General features: G+C 45.4%; 1 protein-coding gene across 1 annotated transcript in view; it reads right to left on the reverse strand.

Annotated features, from left to right (window-relative positions):
• Positions 1 to 6,245: 6,245 nt before the first annotated feature.
• LOC139201783 (reelin-like) overlaps positions 6,246 to 16,984 on the reverse strand; it is an 87,156-nt gene continuing 76,417 nt past the window's right edge. Inside the window, exons 40-64 of the mRNA XM_070831199.1 lie at positions 16,801 to 16,906; positions 16,464 to 16,690; positions 16,129 to 16,352; positions 15,497 to 15,647; positions 15,103 to 15,361; positions 14,693 to 14,942; positions 14,288 to 14,456; positions 13,885 to 14,025; positions 13,453 to 13,630; positions 12,435 to 12,628; positions 12,091 to 12,341; positions 11,844 to 11,998; positions 11,511 to 11,725; positions 11,121 to 11,298; positions 10,845 to 11,020; positions 10,638 to 10,744; positions 10,284 to 10,526; positions 9,980 to 10,155; positions 9,805 to 9,878; positions 9,542 to 9,703; positions 9,227 to 9,384; positions 8,821 to 9,046; positions 8,495 to 8,692; positions 8,201 to 8,299; positions 6,246 to 6,366 (exon numbers count right to left, since the gene is read on the reverse strand). Of these exons, the coding sequence (XP_070687300.1) occupies positions 6,246 to 6,366; positions 8,201 to 8,299; positions 8,495 to 8,692; positions 8,821 to 9,046; positions 9,227 to 9,384; positions 9,542 to 9,703; positions 9,805 to 9,878; positions 9,980 to 10,155; positions 10,284 to 10,526; positions 10,638 to 10,744; positions 10,845 to 11,020; positions 11,121 to 11,298; positions 11,511 to 11,725; positions 11,844 to 11,998; positions 12,091 to 12,341; positions 12,435 to 12,628; positions 13,453 to 13,630; positions 13,885 to 14,025; positions 14,288 to 14,456; positions 14,693 to 14,942; positions 15,103 to 15,361; positions 15,497 to 15,647; positions 16,129 to 16,352; positions 16,464 to 16,690; positions 16,801 to 16,906 (4,438 nt within the window). The remainder of the gene's footprint in view (positions 6,367 to 8,200; positions 8,300 to 8,494; positions 8,693 to 8,820; positions 9,047 to 9,226; positions 9,385 to 9,541; positions 9,704 to 9,804; positions 9,879 to 9,979; positions 10,156 to 10,283; positions 10,527 to 10,637; positions 10,745 to 10,844; positions 11,021 to 11,120; positions 11,299 to 11,510; positions 11,726 to 11,843; positions 11,999 to 12,090; positions 12,342 to 12,434; positions 12,629 to 13,452; positions 13,631 to 13,884; positions 14,026 to 14,287; positions 14,457 to 14,692; positions 14,943 to 15,102; positions 15,362 to 15,496; positions 15,648 to 16,128; positions 16,353 to 16,463; positions 16,691 to 16,800; positions 16,907 to 16,984) is intronic.

Here is a 16,984-nt window from a genome sequence, read left to right on the forward strand (position 1 = left end):
CTTCACTTGAGATTTTCTTTTTAAGAATGTACTGACTGTTTTGAAGGAAAAGGGAATATGTTATTTTTGGGGAATAAACTTGAAGCTAGAATTCAGTTTAAAAGTGTGTGTGTGTGTGTGTATGTGTGTGTGTGTGTGTGTGTGTGTCTCAAGGAGCTTCAAAAACACACCTGTTTCTGCTTGGTAATCAGAGGGTTTGCTGGTGCTTGCTGAGGTTCCTCAGGGTGACAAATCTTCACATGTTCTGTGGGTTTTAACATACATGAAGATGAGTTCACAAAGAAAAAGCAGGTGATCAACACACAAACAGGAACCCGTAAAACCTCCAACTGATGAATGTGACTAATTATGTGAAAGTGTATTTCCACTCCGCATCAGTCGTATTTAAGTGTGGTTGTGTGGATTTCCAGTAGCCTGGACGTTCATCTGTTGGGACCACGCTGGCTCCTGACAGCCTTCCTGTTGGCTCCGGTCCTCCCAGTTCTGAGCCTGGGCAGCCTGCTGTGCTACCACTGTCCTGTGCAGCACAAAGGCGAGCCCTGCCCCAACATCACAAGCCAGTGTCTGCCTGGTCAGCGCTGTTCCAGCTCCAGAGGCCACTTCGGCTCCCTCCACATCCTGTCTGCTCAGGGCTGTGTGGACGCTGAACTCTGTGGCTCCCAAGAAACCATCTCTTATCGAGGGGTCAAGTTCAACGTCAGCCACACCTGCTGCTGCAAAGACAAATGTAACAGCCAACCAAAGTCTGGCACCAACCTGAAGATGCTGCTGGGGATGATTACAGATAAAATAGATTACAAGAATATAACTAATGTCCTTAGAGAAGAGCCGTGGGATTCATGTGCAAATTATACATCAGAAATGTTCTCTCTCTCTGTATTACCTGCCACTGCATCCTAGGAGGGCTTGTGGAAGGCTTGGGAGAGGCCTGTTAGCCACAGGCACTTACCTGAGTCTCCACAAGGTGACTAACATTTGGACAAATGTTTAGATATTTCTGAATTAATGTGTAAATTATAAAAAAAAAAATATGCAGAATCGTCAGTGTTTTGTGTGATTACAGTTTTGCTCCAGAGAGAAAATGGTGGATATGTCAGCCACGCTCCTGGTATACTAGAGTAAACGCTGGCATTATTTCTGTGGGTACTGATGAATGCAGCGAAATAAAAGCACCATGATTAAGCTCCCAGTTGGTGTAGTCGCTCTGTGTGGATTCTACAAACAGGTGTGCTGGAGGGTGTGGCCAGCGCAGGAAGAACTGGAGTCAGTGGTGAGATTAGAGTGAATCAGGAGGAGCTCTGAAAAGTGTCGCCTGTTTAACTGGAATTTAAATCTTTAAAATGCAAAGGTAAGTCGTCACAATGTGTTTAAAGTCGCACATTCAAATAGTTTCTGCCATCACTTGCTGCTTTTGCAGCCTTAAGAATTTTCATTCAATCAGCAGAGATCACTGACACCTGTGCACAAGAATCAAAGCTGAGAACTGTCAGTTATCTTGCTGAATTTCTTTGGTTTAAAGTGATGGTCTCGAAGTAAAAGATGAGACAAAGGGATGACACTGATAAAAAATGACAGTGGTTTTACATGGCTGTCCAGAGGAGTACTAGAGAGCCCATGAAAACAGATGCATTACATTTTTGTGACTCTGACGGAGCTTTGATTCTGGCTTCGAGACCACAAATGTCTAACAGAAAGTGCATTACAAACTGGAAGAGGAGGAATTTGAAACTGAGGGCATTTACCAAGATCCCATGTTTTTGGAACTTGACCCATACTGTTTTTTTCATCTCTTTTGCAAGTGTTTATGAAAGAACTGACTTTTCTTTCAAGGTTTGTTTAATTTTGTTATATAGCCACACTAGTTAATTAGATGATACCAGTAAAATACCAAATGCATCTCTTCAATCTGCAGGACGGACATGTTGTGGCTGCTGCATGTTGCCTTGTTGTGGTTTTACCTTGTGCTCCCCTCCCTGCTCTGTGACAACCTGCACTGCTACTTCAGCCCCATCCTGGAGAATGAGAAGACATTCGAGCTCATTGTGACACATTGCCCTCCGGAGGAGCAGTGCTTCAAGGCAGATGGTCGTTACGGGAACCACAGTGCCCTGTCAGCCAGGGGCTGTATGGCGGAGAAGGACTGCAGCCAGGAGCACAGCATCCGTCTCAAAGGAACCGTCTACACCATGAGCTACAGCTGCTGTGACTGGCCTTACTGTAACTCCTGCCCAGGTGTCGCAGCCAGACCCCTCTGTGTTCTAGCGATGCTTATGACTGTAGCTGTGATGGCCGACAGCTTGTGACTCAAGACTCCTGATGCGTTATGAGCACCTTTAAGGGTTCATGTCAGAGGGGAAATTGCTTATGTGGTTCATCGCCATGGAGTAATGTAGAAAGCCTGCAGTAGCATGTGGTGAACGCCCAGTCTGAGGACACTGAGGTGTGCACCAAGGTCATGAGCAGAGATTTCAACATATTTTTTTAACAAGATCTTTGTAACAAATCTGTTTTTATAGTGTTTAATGTATATAATAAATATTTAAATAAATTATGTTCTGTTCTTTTGAATATTTTCAGGCACTTTTCTTTCTCACACCCACATACACACACCAGTAAAGGCTGGTGATATTCTGTAGTTTTTCTGTATTGTCAACAAATCCCTTTTTTAAAAAAAAAAACAAAACTAAAGCCAACATTCAACTGATCTTATGAAGTATTGTCTATATCCTGATATAGCTTGTCTGTGCCATAGAGCTCCATTGTTGTCCAAAATCTATTAAACATCAATGAGATGACAAGACGTGTCTCTTTTTTCCCTGTGGGCCACATGTAAAGACGTTTCTCGGGCTTGAGTGACAGGGAGGAAAAGTCAGGACGTACTGAGGAATGGACTGTGGTTGAGATAAGTTGGCAATAAGAGAAGAGTATAAACAAGTGAAAAGCTTTTAAGAGAGAAGGAGCAGCGCAAGCAATGTGTACAGTATGAGGTTCGGACAGTTCTTTATTTCCCTTTTATAAGGCTGCTGGGTCTCCCCATAGTGGATATACATATATATACAGGAGATTGCTATACTGGAGTTACACTGAGGGCAGAGGGTCCATATTACACAGACTTCAAAAACAACACTAATAGAGCCTCACCTCCAGGTATCAGAAGTCAGCAGAGAGAGAGAGAGAGAGAGAGAGAAAGAGAGAGAGTGAGAGATGGGAAGGGGGGAAACAGCACAAGAGAAGAGGGAAGAGAAGGAAGAGGGGAGATGATGCAGTCTGAGAGCCTGACTCGACTGCCTAATAACTTAACACTAGAAAATAACATACAGATTTCACGCACAGTGCATCTTAAATAGGTTACGTGAAGAACCATTTACCATAAATATCTGTATTTTCGGGAACCAACATATATAAAAAATGATTTAAAAAAACAAAAATCATTGTTCAGTCTTTAATTTTTTTTTTGTTCTTTTTTTTTTCTCCTTTTCCTGTCGTGCAAATCGTTCTTTCCTTCCTTCTTCCAGTGGAGGCCGGGCTTTTTCCCGCCCTACCCACATCCGTTCCAGATAAATGAGGAAAAGGAAACAGAACCCAGCACCCCCCTCCCCTCCCCCCCAGTAAAAGCATATGAATTAGTAGAAAACGAACAAACAAATGAACAGAACACCACAGTCAACTCATCACAAAAAGAACCCACAGACACACAGAACAGCAAGAACACAGTACTCTTTTTTTTTTTTCTTTTTCTTTTTTGAGCTTCTTCATCACCGTTATTCCTCTTCATGGTCAGTATCATTGTGGTGGTCTTTCTCCTGGCGTACTGGTTGGCGGCAGCGGAGTGGTCCTCCCCACGGCGGCTCAGTGGAACTGGGAGGCATCTCTCCAATCGGCTGGTCAGTTCAGCAGTGATATATTATCTCTCAATTTCACAGTGTGGTAGGAGAAGGAGGGTGAGGAGAGGGGCAGGGAGTGATGGGCAGGTAAGCCAGAGGGACGGTTATCAGTGGTGGGAACAGGAATCAGAGGAACCACAGCAACAATTAGAAAACAACTAGAAACCCCGACCGTCCATGAAAAACAAGTAAACAAAATGGCCGCTTCACTCCTTTCTTCTGAGTTTCATTCCTGCCGACCCGTGTGGTTGGGAAGGCCTTGATTGGCTGGCATAAACTGATTGGATGGCCCGTGCATGTGGCAGAAGGTTGGGAGAGATGGGTGAGGGAAGTCTAAGGCTGACTGGAATCCACTGGTGGATGGGACTCGACAGGGCGATATGTCGTCAGAAGGAAAAGGATGAGCTTGGCGGGCTGATGTGTGATTGGCAGGTCAGAGGGCAAATCCCTTCTTGGTGGCTTCAGGCACGCTGTTGCAGTGCCCGCCTCTTGCGGCTGTAGTAGTGACGCGCGCCGGTCTGTCTGGCAAAGTTCATCATGTAGTTTTGTTTACGGGTGCTGCAGGGATACAAAGACAGTGAAAGAGGGAGGGAAAGAGGAAAAGTGCGAACGTTAGTCACCGAGTAAAAGGCACTACAAATCCACACATTCCCATGCACACACTCTCATCCATGCACGCAAAAACACATGAATGGCAGAGTTCGCACTCACTCACACCCAGGTTCATGCTGGCATTTTTAATCATGTTTCAGCCATAACCTCAAACACTCAACAGCTGCATGGTTCGGAGAATGGGTGGCACTACTCTACTCTACACAACTGGATTTGTTTACGCTCTGCACAAATGAGAGGCAGCTAGATGGTGAACATGGCGGTACAACTAGCTACATGTATCAGACCAAATGTCACAGGACAAGACATGGGACACAGAGTCTACAAACATACTACCACAGATGCTAAGGGGAAACTCTGACACTGAGTGTTTGAGGTCAGAGTTAACAGCCATCACTGGGAATAATTCAAAATAACTAAACCAAAATCATGAAAGTGCAGGGTTGTGAGCAGAGATGGGGTCGTTTTGAAACTAAGAGACACAGAAAAGCCGCAGAAGATCGCTCTTGCTTAGCCTGTTCATTGCCTCTTCCATCCAGCAGGGCGGTGCCAGTGAGCCAGGAGTGCAGCCAGGGCAGGCAGGGGCCTCTGCGAAGCGGGGGGGATCAGGAGGGGTGGGGGAGGGCAGAGGATGGTGTGTATGCGTGTGTGTGTGTGTGTGTGTGTGTGTGTGCGCGTGTGTTTGATGGTTGATGCTGTGGAGGTGGAAGTGTCGAAGCGGATGGGAGGGATGGCTGGTAAAGTGGATCTGTTTGACTGCGTGTGCGTGTGTACACATGTTTTTCTGATTGTTGTCAAGAAACCAGAGGAGGGAGCTCCTGGCTCAGAGTCATGTGGTTGCTGTCCACAGACAGACAGACAGACAGCCATGAGTGAAAAAAGGATGGAGAGCTGCTGCAACAGTCGATCCGTAAAGCCATGCAAGGAACTGGATGGAGGAGGTTAGTTGGGTGAAACTCTCCTGCCTGGGCATTCATTTGAAATTAATGATAGATGCCCTGCATTGCAATTGATGTTGGTATATGAATGAAAAAAAAGTGCTCGGTCTGGAGTGAGATAAACGCTACACCCACAAACAAAAATCTTTTTCAAGTACAATCATTGACTTGTAAGTGTTGGCTTGTAATTAGCAGCTAGGTCAGAAACACTACGACAGCTTGCTGTAGAGGTAGTAGCAAGAACAGAACAAACATATATAGGTATAGTGATGGATTACATCACACATATACACACAAACACAGCATCATTGACATATGTAAATTATTACATTAGAAAAGCCTCACGGGTCGTGTAAAGTTGTATAAACTCCACATTCAAAATCAACTCCATTTAACAGGATTTTGCTTTCACCTGTTGACACTGTATTGATGCAAATGTCATTGCAAAATATAAAAGAAAGTGGCCACCATTTAAGATTTTACTGCCCTGTTTATCTCTCCATTCACTGTGCTGTTGTTGTGAATTTTGTTTGGCTTTCTGTGCTGAGAGCTGTCTCTTCAGATCTGTGTGCTGGATCATTTTGTCAGCGAGCCTCCACCTGGACACAGTGAGCAGCTGGCCTGCTAGTTGACCTGCCTGGGGCTTGAGTTAAGGTGAGGGCATGAGTATGACTGTGGTGGTGATGAGAAGGGCTGGGTGTGTCAGTGAAAGCGAGGGAGGGTGTACGAAGTGTCTCGGGGAGAGGAAAGGGTCGGGAGGAGAGTGAGGGAGGGGGCTGCATTCGGGAAGAGGCGGAGAACTTACCTGACACTACAGCCATGCCAGAGGGAGCAGAATACAGAAGAGAGCAGAGGTTAGAGCGCGAGAGGGGAGAAGCAGGAGGAGGGGACTGCTGTCTCGCAGAAAGGTCTGGGGGGGTAGGAGCCCCGGCCTGGGGAGGCAGGGGCCCAAAGCAGGGAGAAGGCAGGAGAGAGGAGAGGCATAAAGATAGTCAGAGGTTCAAGGAAGAAGAAGTGACAGTGAATGGGAAAGACAGAGAGAATGAAGGAGTAAGAATATGAAAGAGGAATGGAGAGCAGAAGAGTAATTGGTGGAAGGTTGAGTGAGGAGAGAGCAGAGAAACGTAACAAAGGTAGAGGTGAAAAAAGAGAGCAAGGTTTACAGAAGTAATCCATCCGTTGTGGGCCAGAATGGGAAGAGAAGAGGGGAAAGAGCGAGTTTTGAGGAAGGAAAGAAGGAGGAGGTGGAGGAGGATATGGTGCGGCACAAGCAGAGGAGTGAGCATGACCACATGATCAAACACGTTAAGCAGCGGGGCGGAGAGGCGTGTCGAGCAAAAGAAAAGATTGAGCAGGAGTAGGAGTGAGAGGAAGAATGTGTGAAGGAGTGGAGGAGTGGCGAACAGAGAGAAATAAACAACAGAGCAAAGTGTGAGGATCACGGTCACTCTTTTCAGCAGACACTGTTGAAAACCGTGCAAGTGCGAGGTGGGGAGTGGGACAGGTCACGACCACTTAGACCAGGGACAGCTCAGGTTAGGCATAAGTGTGCTTTTGTGTGTATGTGTAGCTTTGTATATGAAACATGTGTGACTATTTTTATGCAGCATTTGAAATGCATTGGATACAATCTGAATGAACAATCAGCGCCCGCACAAGAGGGAACATTGCTCTGATACCCACAGCAACATGCAGAGAATGCATTTCAAATGCTTTATGATACTGCCATTGTTGAGAATATGCTAGCTGAGTATAGAACATATTCACGATATCTTCAGTGCCCTGCAGAATCTCCAGCTTTGGCATTTTTATTTGAAAACTTTGTCTTCCACATAGAATTTTTTTTTACTAGTCCTGGTTATGGACCAAAATACAATATAAATGTAAAAAGGGAAAGAAAGAAAGAGGGAAACAATCGACTGAATTAATGCAGGGTGTCTGCAAGTTCCACTGAAATAACCAAATTTCATTTTAATTTGTAAGAATTTTCTTTTCCTTGTAGAATGAAATGCAGGACCGTTTTTGCAAATGAAATGAATATGCAAATGAAAACTAAAATAGACCAGTCAGATTAAGGGTCTGTCTGAAAACACTGACTTCACAGTAGAACACAGGCACGCTGTCATATATGTGAAGCCACCCCCACAGTTTCCTGTATTGTATACAGTATTATTGTAGTTCAGCATGATGGCCACCAGGGGAGAACTGTAAATGAGTGAATACTGTAGATTATGATTGTATGTGAATGGGTGCCTCACATGTAATGACTGCTTCAGTACAAATGGCAATATTCTAAACACTGTTGACGTTTACAACTTTAGTGTGAACTAGACACACAACCTTTGAAAGTTTTAATTATCATATCCTTGAAAAGGGATGTATGGGTTCTACAAGACACTGAAAATATGATGATCTGACAGCAGGAGTTGATCTGTCATACACAGAACAGCCATCCACAAACAGATCCCTTCACAGCAAAGCACAAAGCAGTCTTTTTTCTACTATGCTTGCCTGACACCAGAAGCCGCGATGAGCACTTTAAACAACTTGCTGAGAGGTTGGTTGTAGGTGGTAAACAGCACACATGTAGATGTTCTCACAGAGTGTGTGTGTGTGTGTGTGTGTGTATACTGTATCTCTGTGTTTGTGTGGAGTAGAGGGGACCGTTTCTACAGGTGAGGCTGAGGCAGAGGTATACAGGGGCAGATCTTGGATTTTGGGGGCCAGTCTGGGGGGCCGTGCGCTGGCTGGGAATTGGGTACTCACAGAACTACTTCCACATGGTCCAACGCCCACTGGTCATGTCCTGCACCGTCGTGGCGTGGCTGCCACCATCGCAGCATCACCCCTTTAACCCTCGCCTCTCTGGAGAGACCATGGGGAACAGTGGTAGTTATCAGTGAGGGTCAACAAGTATGTCAACGGTTAAAGTAGCTTCAAATCGGCCTAATGAGGCTGACCACACTGGTTTAAACGGTATCACTTCCAAAAAAGCACCTTTTATAATGTGTAACTGATGACTAATATGGTTTAAACTGAGTGTCTCTGTGTGTCACTCACAGTGGAATGTTGTAGGAGACTCTCTGGGCCTTTATGAAGTCTTTGGGCTGGTGCTGGGCGATTACATGCCAGCTGACTCCGTTGTTGACACTGTATTGCAGCAGCACAGCCCTGTCAACTGTGTCAGCCTGATCCAGCGCTATGTTACAGCTGTCTGTCTGTGCCACGCTACCGATCTGTAGCACAAACATGATCTTACTGTAGGGAGAAGGAGAAGGGAGGCACAAGAGAGAAGGAAATATTAGTTGGTAACATACATCCTGGTGTGGAGAAACCTAATCTGTCACATTAGGTAGGTAGATATACACAGTATGCCTTGATAGTACCTGTACCTGGCTCTAGTGAGGTCCAGCGGTTTGGTAACTGCCTGCCTCATCTTACAGCCATTGAAGTAAAGTGAGTCTCCGTGGGCATGTGGTGACAGCTGCCCACAGCCGCTGCCCACTCCACCACCCTGGATCAGCTGCCAGCTCTCCTGAGACACACTGCCTGACTCAAAATTGTCCTTGATGGAGCTGGGCAGGTCACTGCTGGAGAGGGAGCAGTCATCACCTGTTGACGTGAGAGAAAGCAGAAGGGAAGTGATTGTGAGGGCAAAGATTACAGGTATGTAACGGAAAGCGGTCTCAACTGCATGGAAACTTTTTGTTCAGTTTTGTCGCGCATTTATTTCACAGAGAAAATGTACTTTGCACTTTTCAATTTGAATGTAATGTGCTGTTTGTGGCCCACCATGGTGTCCTTCATCACAGATGCAGACCACTCCACTTGTACAGTAGCCGTGTCCGCTGCAGAGCCCCGGGCAGGCCTCGCCAATGTAGACATGGTCCACTCCCCAGCTCTGCCGCTCTCCCGTCCCGTCCTTTTGAATCCAGCGGAACTGAGTAGCCCTGGAAGTATACAGCAAATCACAACAGGCTCACATTGTGTCAACAGATAGACCAAAGTGCTGTCCGTTATTCTGCTGATATACAGAAGAATATGAAAAAGTCTAAAGTCATAAGTCCCACTGTTAACTATAGAAATGAAATAGCTGTGTGCTGCTACCCTGAGGAGACATGGTCAGGCAGCTGGACAGTGACCCTGGTCCATGTTGAGCTGTTGACTGGACTGTAGATTGTGGACTCGTGGAACTGGAAGGGCGAGCATCCCACGTTGTTGACAGAGGAAGGGAGGCACTCTGACTGTACGAGCTGCCATGAGTCAGACCTAAAGCGAGAGAATGAGAGCTGAAACTGACCCTCTAAAAATGCAATTTGTATAACTGTGTGAACGTGTGTTCTTAAATTAGGGCCCTTGTCCTTCCTTACCTGGCATCCTTCCTGTACTGCAGCAGGACAGAATGATGGTCTTCACAGGTGTCTGCCTCACAACCCACAACAATCTGCATCAACAAGTAAGATGTACAGTCAAGGACTGAAGTCCCCAAGTGCAAGACAGCTTTTAACATAGCAGGTCTGTGGTCTGTAGCTTTTAGTGCTGTACCTTGAACTGTAGAATATATCCAGGCTGCACTATGAGCTCTCGAGTGGCCAGGATGTTATGTGTCCTGTCTTGGTTCTTGTTTGGCCAGTACAAGTGGAATGAGGGGTTTCCACAGAAACCAGCTGTGCGTACAGCGTTAGGGTAGAAACTCCAGCTTTCCTCATGAGAAACACCCTCTGGTGAAATACAATGAAACACAAGACATTATATATCAAAAGAGTCAAAGTAATATCAAGAATATGAATTCATTTTTCACAACAGATGCCCTGTCATTCTCTGGTTGCATCAACACAAACAAACTCACCATCATCAAAGGTGTCGAGCAGAGTGGATGGGTTGATGTCTGACCCACCCACCAAGATGTTGTCTATGGCCCACTGGGCTCTCTCCAGGCTGGGTGTGGCGAGGCCGGAGGAAATGGTAAATGGTTGCCACCAGCGCAGACGAGTGGCATTGGTCAGAGCTCCCTCTGGGAGGACGATATAATCTCTCCTGACTGACACATACTTCAGATAGTCCATCTCATGCAGCAGTGTCCAGGACACACCTGAGGAACAGATATGGACAGAATTAGAAAGTGGAAGAATAATTAGAGAGAAATGATGATGAAAAAGGAAAAATGCACAATGCGCTGTGTGCACGCATGTTGTTAGTGCACCTCCGTCGGTAGAGTAGTCCAGCAGCACTCCCTCTTTACGACAAGTTGGACGGTGGCACATGGTCATGTTGTCTTCACTTCCAATCCTGGCCCAGTACTCCACAAACCTATCCACAAAAACACAAAGAAAAATGCACTTAGAGTAGCAGAATATATAAAAATGAACAGAAAACATCTTGCTGTGGTTGGCAGAAATTGAGTGCTAACTTTGCTCCACGGAGGTCCAGATCAGCAGTGACGGCCTGTCTGGCATCAGCCCCTCCGAAGTACAGTGCTGTCCCCTCTACCAGCACCCCACAGTCTGTGCATGGCCTACCCCCCTCCAGCACCCCCCACTGAGGGCCCGCTGCCCCCTCCCAGTCGAAACGCTCCTTCAGAGATGCCTACAGAAAAAAAACACATATTTGAATGACGGATCTTCTTGGACAGACAAATTCTGCTTGACTGTTTCTTTTGTGATCTGTTTTTACGGCAAGACTCCACCTTGAGAGCAGCGCTGGCGTAGCAGTTTGGTCCTGTGAATCCTGGGTCACAGAGACAGCGCTGGTCCAGACAATCTCCATGTCCCCCACAGTGTGCGTCACATGCTGGCCCGATGTAAAAGTTTTCTACACCCCACTGTATGTCTGAGTGCTGCTGGTAAAAACGGAACCGCACCGCGCTGAGGAAAAGACAGGATGGGTTAGTCACACAACATGCATACTGTTTTTCATGATTTATATGACAATCATTTTAATCATTTATATGATGACAATAATTTGATCTATGAATAATTTACACCAAGTACGCCGTGATGGCACCATTAAATATGAAGTAGTAGTGTAGTGTTTGGTCAAAAGCATGTGAAGGTAGATGTGAGGCAGGATGACTCACGTGTCAGCCAGGCTGTCAGGCAGGGGATAGACTGCCCTCTTCCAGCCTTCAGCAGGGAAGAAGACTGACGGCTGGGAGACCTGACCTCCACAGCGGGGGTCAGCAGGCAGGCACTGGGGCACCAGGTATTTCCAGGTCACTCCAAAGTCCACTGAATACTGAACATGAACTTGCCGGTCTGCATGGCGCTCTGGCACACTACACCCTACTGCAATCTAAATCAACACACAGATATTAACAAGGTAATTTCCCCATCACAGCAATGCCAGTGACATCACCCAACACAAATAAATGCTTCTATTGCCTGTGCGTCGTTTAAGGCTCATTAGTTACCTTGAACTGCATTACCCAGCCTTTGTCAGGAATAATATCATGTGTGACAGCATACACCTCTCTCCCATCAGCATTGCCGCACACCATCACTCCATCCGGAGAGCTGCAGAAACGCTGCACTGAGCAGTCCTCTGAGAACAACCAATGATCGCTCACTGAGAGAAAAGAAAGAAAATTTGATATTAACTGTGTAAAACCAAGAGCCCCTGTTTTGCAAAAAATGAAATCACTGTAGATTCAGAAGTACCTATGGGTGTTTCCTCCTGCTCACTCAGTTGCCCTATCCTTCCTGAGGTCCCATCAGCAGGAGCTCTCTCATGGTTTGGCAGTGCCACCCCTCCAAACGTGTCAGATATCTGCGCTCGTGGGTCTGAGCCTGCAATTAAGACGTTATCCAGAGCCCAGTCACTGTGGTCTGCCCCATCATGTTGTGGCTGCCACCAGCGCACACGCACTCCTTCCTGACGGGCAGCAGGGGGCAGCAGCACATTCACAAACCTAAACATAGACAGAAATCACATACAAAGTTATAGATATCATGTCTTCACTCTTCATCGTTGTTGTAACCACGTCAGTGGTGAAACGACTCACCCTGGCTTGGTGTACAGATCATAGAAGATCTCTGTCAGTAGGTGCCAGTTAATTCCTCCGTTCAAACTGTACTCCAGAAGCACACCCTGGTTACGGTTGCTGGGTGGGATCATGCAGCCATACATGAAGTAGAACTGGATGAACTCAGCGTTGGTCAGGTTCAGGTCCACTGTCACCAGCTGACGACTGCAACTCTGTGCACGGACACATAGGGAAATGTGACTGTATCATCACTCTGACAATAAAAATCCAAAAAGTGTCAAGTGAGAAAGTATTTTATTTTTTATAACAGACAACATTAATGGAACATATCCAGAATAATAAAACTTAGGTATTATAACTATATTGGGTATTGTGTGAACTTTAACCAGGGTAGTAATTTATCTTCATACAGCGTACTGCCAGACCTAAACAGCTCTTAAGAGGTTTCTCTGGCAGCGTCTCCAACCAAGATCAGCCTGTCAATAGGTATCAATTTACAACACTGCCCTAAGTGCCTGGAAAAAAACTTAAGCTGTGCATAAGGGCTGGCAGCTACTTAGTTTCTGGTCATTTATTCAGTAGATTAATACTTAAGCAGCATCTTTCAGATACTCTTAGCTGTCTCTCTTGTCTAACTATCTCTGAATCATCCGTTTGACATATTGAATAAGCACATGTCAGTGCCTTTGTACTCTTTATTGCAGAATTTTGTTCTTTCAATCCCTCCCTAGCATGACTGGAAGGTGGGTTAATGTATAACCCATGTTCACATGTTGATATTGTGGCCCAGTGGAGAACAAAATGACCGGGAAATTTAAAGAAGACAGTAAGTGAGGGGCAACTAGATTGAGCATAGTACATGCCCAAGATGATGTATAAAACTCTGTTTCAGAATGTGAATGCATTTAATTGCATTTATCCCACACCATATCTGTGGTCGGGAAGCATTTCATGACAGAAAATGTAAGAAATCAAAATGACAGAAGGAACAATTGGGAAAAAAACACAATCAAATAACATTGGTAGACATATTTACCCCGCTGAAGTGCAGAGCAGCTCCAGAGGCCACAGCTCCACACACAGTGCTGAGTTTCCCACCGGTGAGTATGTGCCAGTGGCTGAGAGAGGGAGCTCGACTGAAGCTGTCCTTCAGCTGGGAGGGCAGAGGAACCACCGGCTCATCACAGTACTCTCCACCCCACTCTGGGTCACACCTGGGGACAAGGAGTCCAATAAAAATCATCAGATTCAAAGACATGAATACCATCAATTTACAGTGAGTTTATTGACTTAGATATCACAACACAAAGCACATTAATAAAATTACAAAAAAACAAAGCAAAGTTCAAGACAATTGAACATAAAAAAACAACAACTTTATATGCCAATTTTACACTTTATTGTTCATTACTAGCAGCTGACATTCCTACAATTTACAGTAAGCATGCACAAAGCTGCTGTTACTTACACACAGGAGCTCTGTTGGCAGCGTCCATGTCCAGAGCACATATCTGGGCAGCCATCTCCAATGTACAGATTATCCAGAGCCCAAGTTTGCTGTTTGTCAAAGGGAGCCTGTTGAAACCAGCGGAACCTTGTGGCTGGGGACCTAAAGACATCAATTAAAGTCACAAGTACATTTCACAGGGAAAGTTAGAATTAATTATACAGCAAGGAATTAAACTGTAAACCCTGACATGGCACAATTTGATTGTATCAGATAGCGATTTAGCTTAATTGTGTTTGAAAAGGACCAGCTACACTGGTCTTTTACAGGATTCATTTTTAGAAAATTAAGAGTATACTGCAGAATCACAATATGTTACAATCTGCATAACTTTGTCCTGAGTAACGTTCAGGGCAGTGCTGACCTGGCATATGATGGGATTGGCAGGGTAACACGGCCCCACTTGTTATAAGTGTCAGAAACCAGCAGCCTCTGCAGAGTGTAGGAAGTGCAGTCGGGGCTTGTAGGCAGACAGTCTCTGACCACAGGCTGCCAGGTCAGACCCAGATCCAGAGAATACTCCAACTCTACAGCTGCAGAGAAAGAGGAGAAACACAATTTGATTTGATGCTTTTCTTTGTCATATACAATTGTAACTGAACATGTTTTTGGATTTGGGCGACTGGTTGAATAAAACATATACAGCACTGTTAAAGAGTTAATTGAGAGAGTAATCGGCAGAATAATTGATAATGAGAATAATCATTAGTGGCAGCTCTGTTCAGTACTGAAAACCAATCACGGCTTATTCACACTTCTTAATGCTTACAGTAGCAGGAGTTGGTGACAGAGCAGGAAGCAGAAAAGTCAAACTGGATGAAGGCGTCTTGACCCAGACTGATGTCAGTAGTAACAGTATAGCGAGTGTTGGACTTCTCTATGAATGCGAACGCAGGCCCATCAGAGCCACAAACAGGCATGCGGGTTCCACCGGGATGGAGGAGCCATGAGCGCCCATCAATTGAGGAGAAATCATCTTCCAAAGGTCCCCAGCCACTGGCGCTGCCACCTACAACCACCTAGGGAAGAGAAATGCGTGCGCAGTTAATAATTGCAGAGATAGTAGAAGCTAAAAAATTAAGGTTTGGATGAATACCCACAATGTTTCAATGCTTGAATAAAAACCATTAAAGAACTTATAGATAAATGGATGGTTGGATGGATCCTCTCTTACTGTACCTGGTCAATAACCCATGGGCTGTAAAAGTGTCCGTTCTCAGAGGGCTGCCACCAGCGGAAGCGAGTGGATGATGTGCGGGCACGCAGTGGGATCTCCAGGGCCACCAGGCGAGCCTGATTACTGCTGTTGCTGAAGAGAAATTCCTGGAGGAGACCCCAAGTAAGACCTCCGTCCACAGAGAACTGCAGCAAAACTGGCTGGGAGCGGGGGTCTGGAGCTGCCTTACCACAACCAAGACGTAGGAAGAACTGAACAAACCTGCAGAGTACAGCCATTAAGACGAGACTGACACTGAAAACACTAAATTCAACAACAAAAACATAGTGATGGTTTACTGTATGTGTGTGAAGTCGGTAAGTGCTGTCTTTGTTTATCTATATGGCTGTAACATACCTGGCATTTGACAGGTCCATGTCATTGGTGACCAACATACGCAGGCCGTCATCGCTGAAGAACAGGTGGTTCCCACTTGACATGATACCACACTTCCTGGAAGGTTTACCACCGCTCAGTAGTCTGAAACGCTCAGCATCCACAGCCCCCCCTAAAGACAGCACAGACACAAAACTAAATTAATTCAAAGAATATATGTAGTATATAAACATCAGCGTTGAATAAAAACTGAAGAACAACCAAGCATGAAATAAGGTAAACTGCTGCAATAATTCTAATTCTAAAGCAGTCTTGAGCAGCGTTTTGGCTTGAAGGAGATTCTAGTCTTAACACTGGTAAAACTTTAAAAGAAATATCCCTTAAGGGCATAACAGTCTAAGAACTGGGCCTGAAACTCCAGCAGTATACATCACATCTTATTTCAGTAAAAAACAGGTCAAATAAGATGACTCAAAGCTACTGTAAGTATGCATTGACTTCAATGCAATATTACCACCGATTAAAATTTCTAATAACTGTCACTAATCAATAAATACTACACAGATGCATAATCCATCAAATGCCCTAACAAATACATTTTCTCAATAAAATGCCTACTTCATGCTTTTGTGTACATCTATATGTTGGTATACCTTCAAAGTCCTCCTTGAGGAAGTCAGGGTTGGGGGTGTCAGGCACAGAGCAGTCAGGTCCAGAGTAGCCGGGGTCACACACACAGTGGGTGCCACCCACACAAGCCCCGTGACCATTACACATGTCTTGACACTGTGGGCCAATGTAGATGTTGTCTAATGCCCATGTTGGAGGAGCAGAGCCAGTTGAAAAGAAACCCTGATACCAACGGAACCTTACTGACCTGTAGCAAAGTCAAAATGTAACGATATTACCGTATAACCAAAAAACATATTTCAAAACTTTTTTCTTTTTCTTTTGTGCATCTACTCTCCAGGGTGCATCCAGTCCTTACCCACAGAGACGAAGCTTGCCAAAGTGAATGACCTCCCTACGCCAGCCCTGAGTTGTACCAGGGAAGTAGATGCTGGCAGGGTGAAGTTCTGTGGAGCACAGGGAGGAGGGCTGGGGCGCACCGGCACACAGGGGCACCAGAAGGTGCCACGTGGCACCAAAGTCCCGTGAGAACTCAAGACGCACTGGGTAGGCAGAGGAGCTTTCAGCTGTGCAGCCTACATTAATCTGGAGAAACATAAATTCACAAAGATGATGAGATATGATTTATGCCTTGAATGAGTAAGTATTATGATTCTTTCTTTAGAAAAGAAGTCATCAAGGCCATGTTTGTGTACCTCAAACTGGATGATAGTGTTCTCATTTACGTCAATGTCTCTGGTAGTAATGGAGTGCTCTCCAAGCTCGCTGGAGACAAACACCATGGCTGACTCATCCTCTTCCCTGCACCAATCACACACAAACACAAGGATTAGCCAGGTGTGAAAGCGGGTTTTATCAATGCTGGGCTCATCGATGATT

The sequence above is a fragment of the Pempheris klunzingeri genome, chromosome 5 (genome assembly GCF_042242105.1).
Source record: "Pempheris klunzingeri isolate RE-2024b chromosome 5, fPemKlu1.hap1, whole genome shotgun sequence".
Lineage (NCBI taxonomy): Eukaryota > Metazoa > Chordata > Actinopteri > Acropomatiformes > Pempheridae > Pempheris > Pempheris klunzingeri.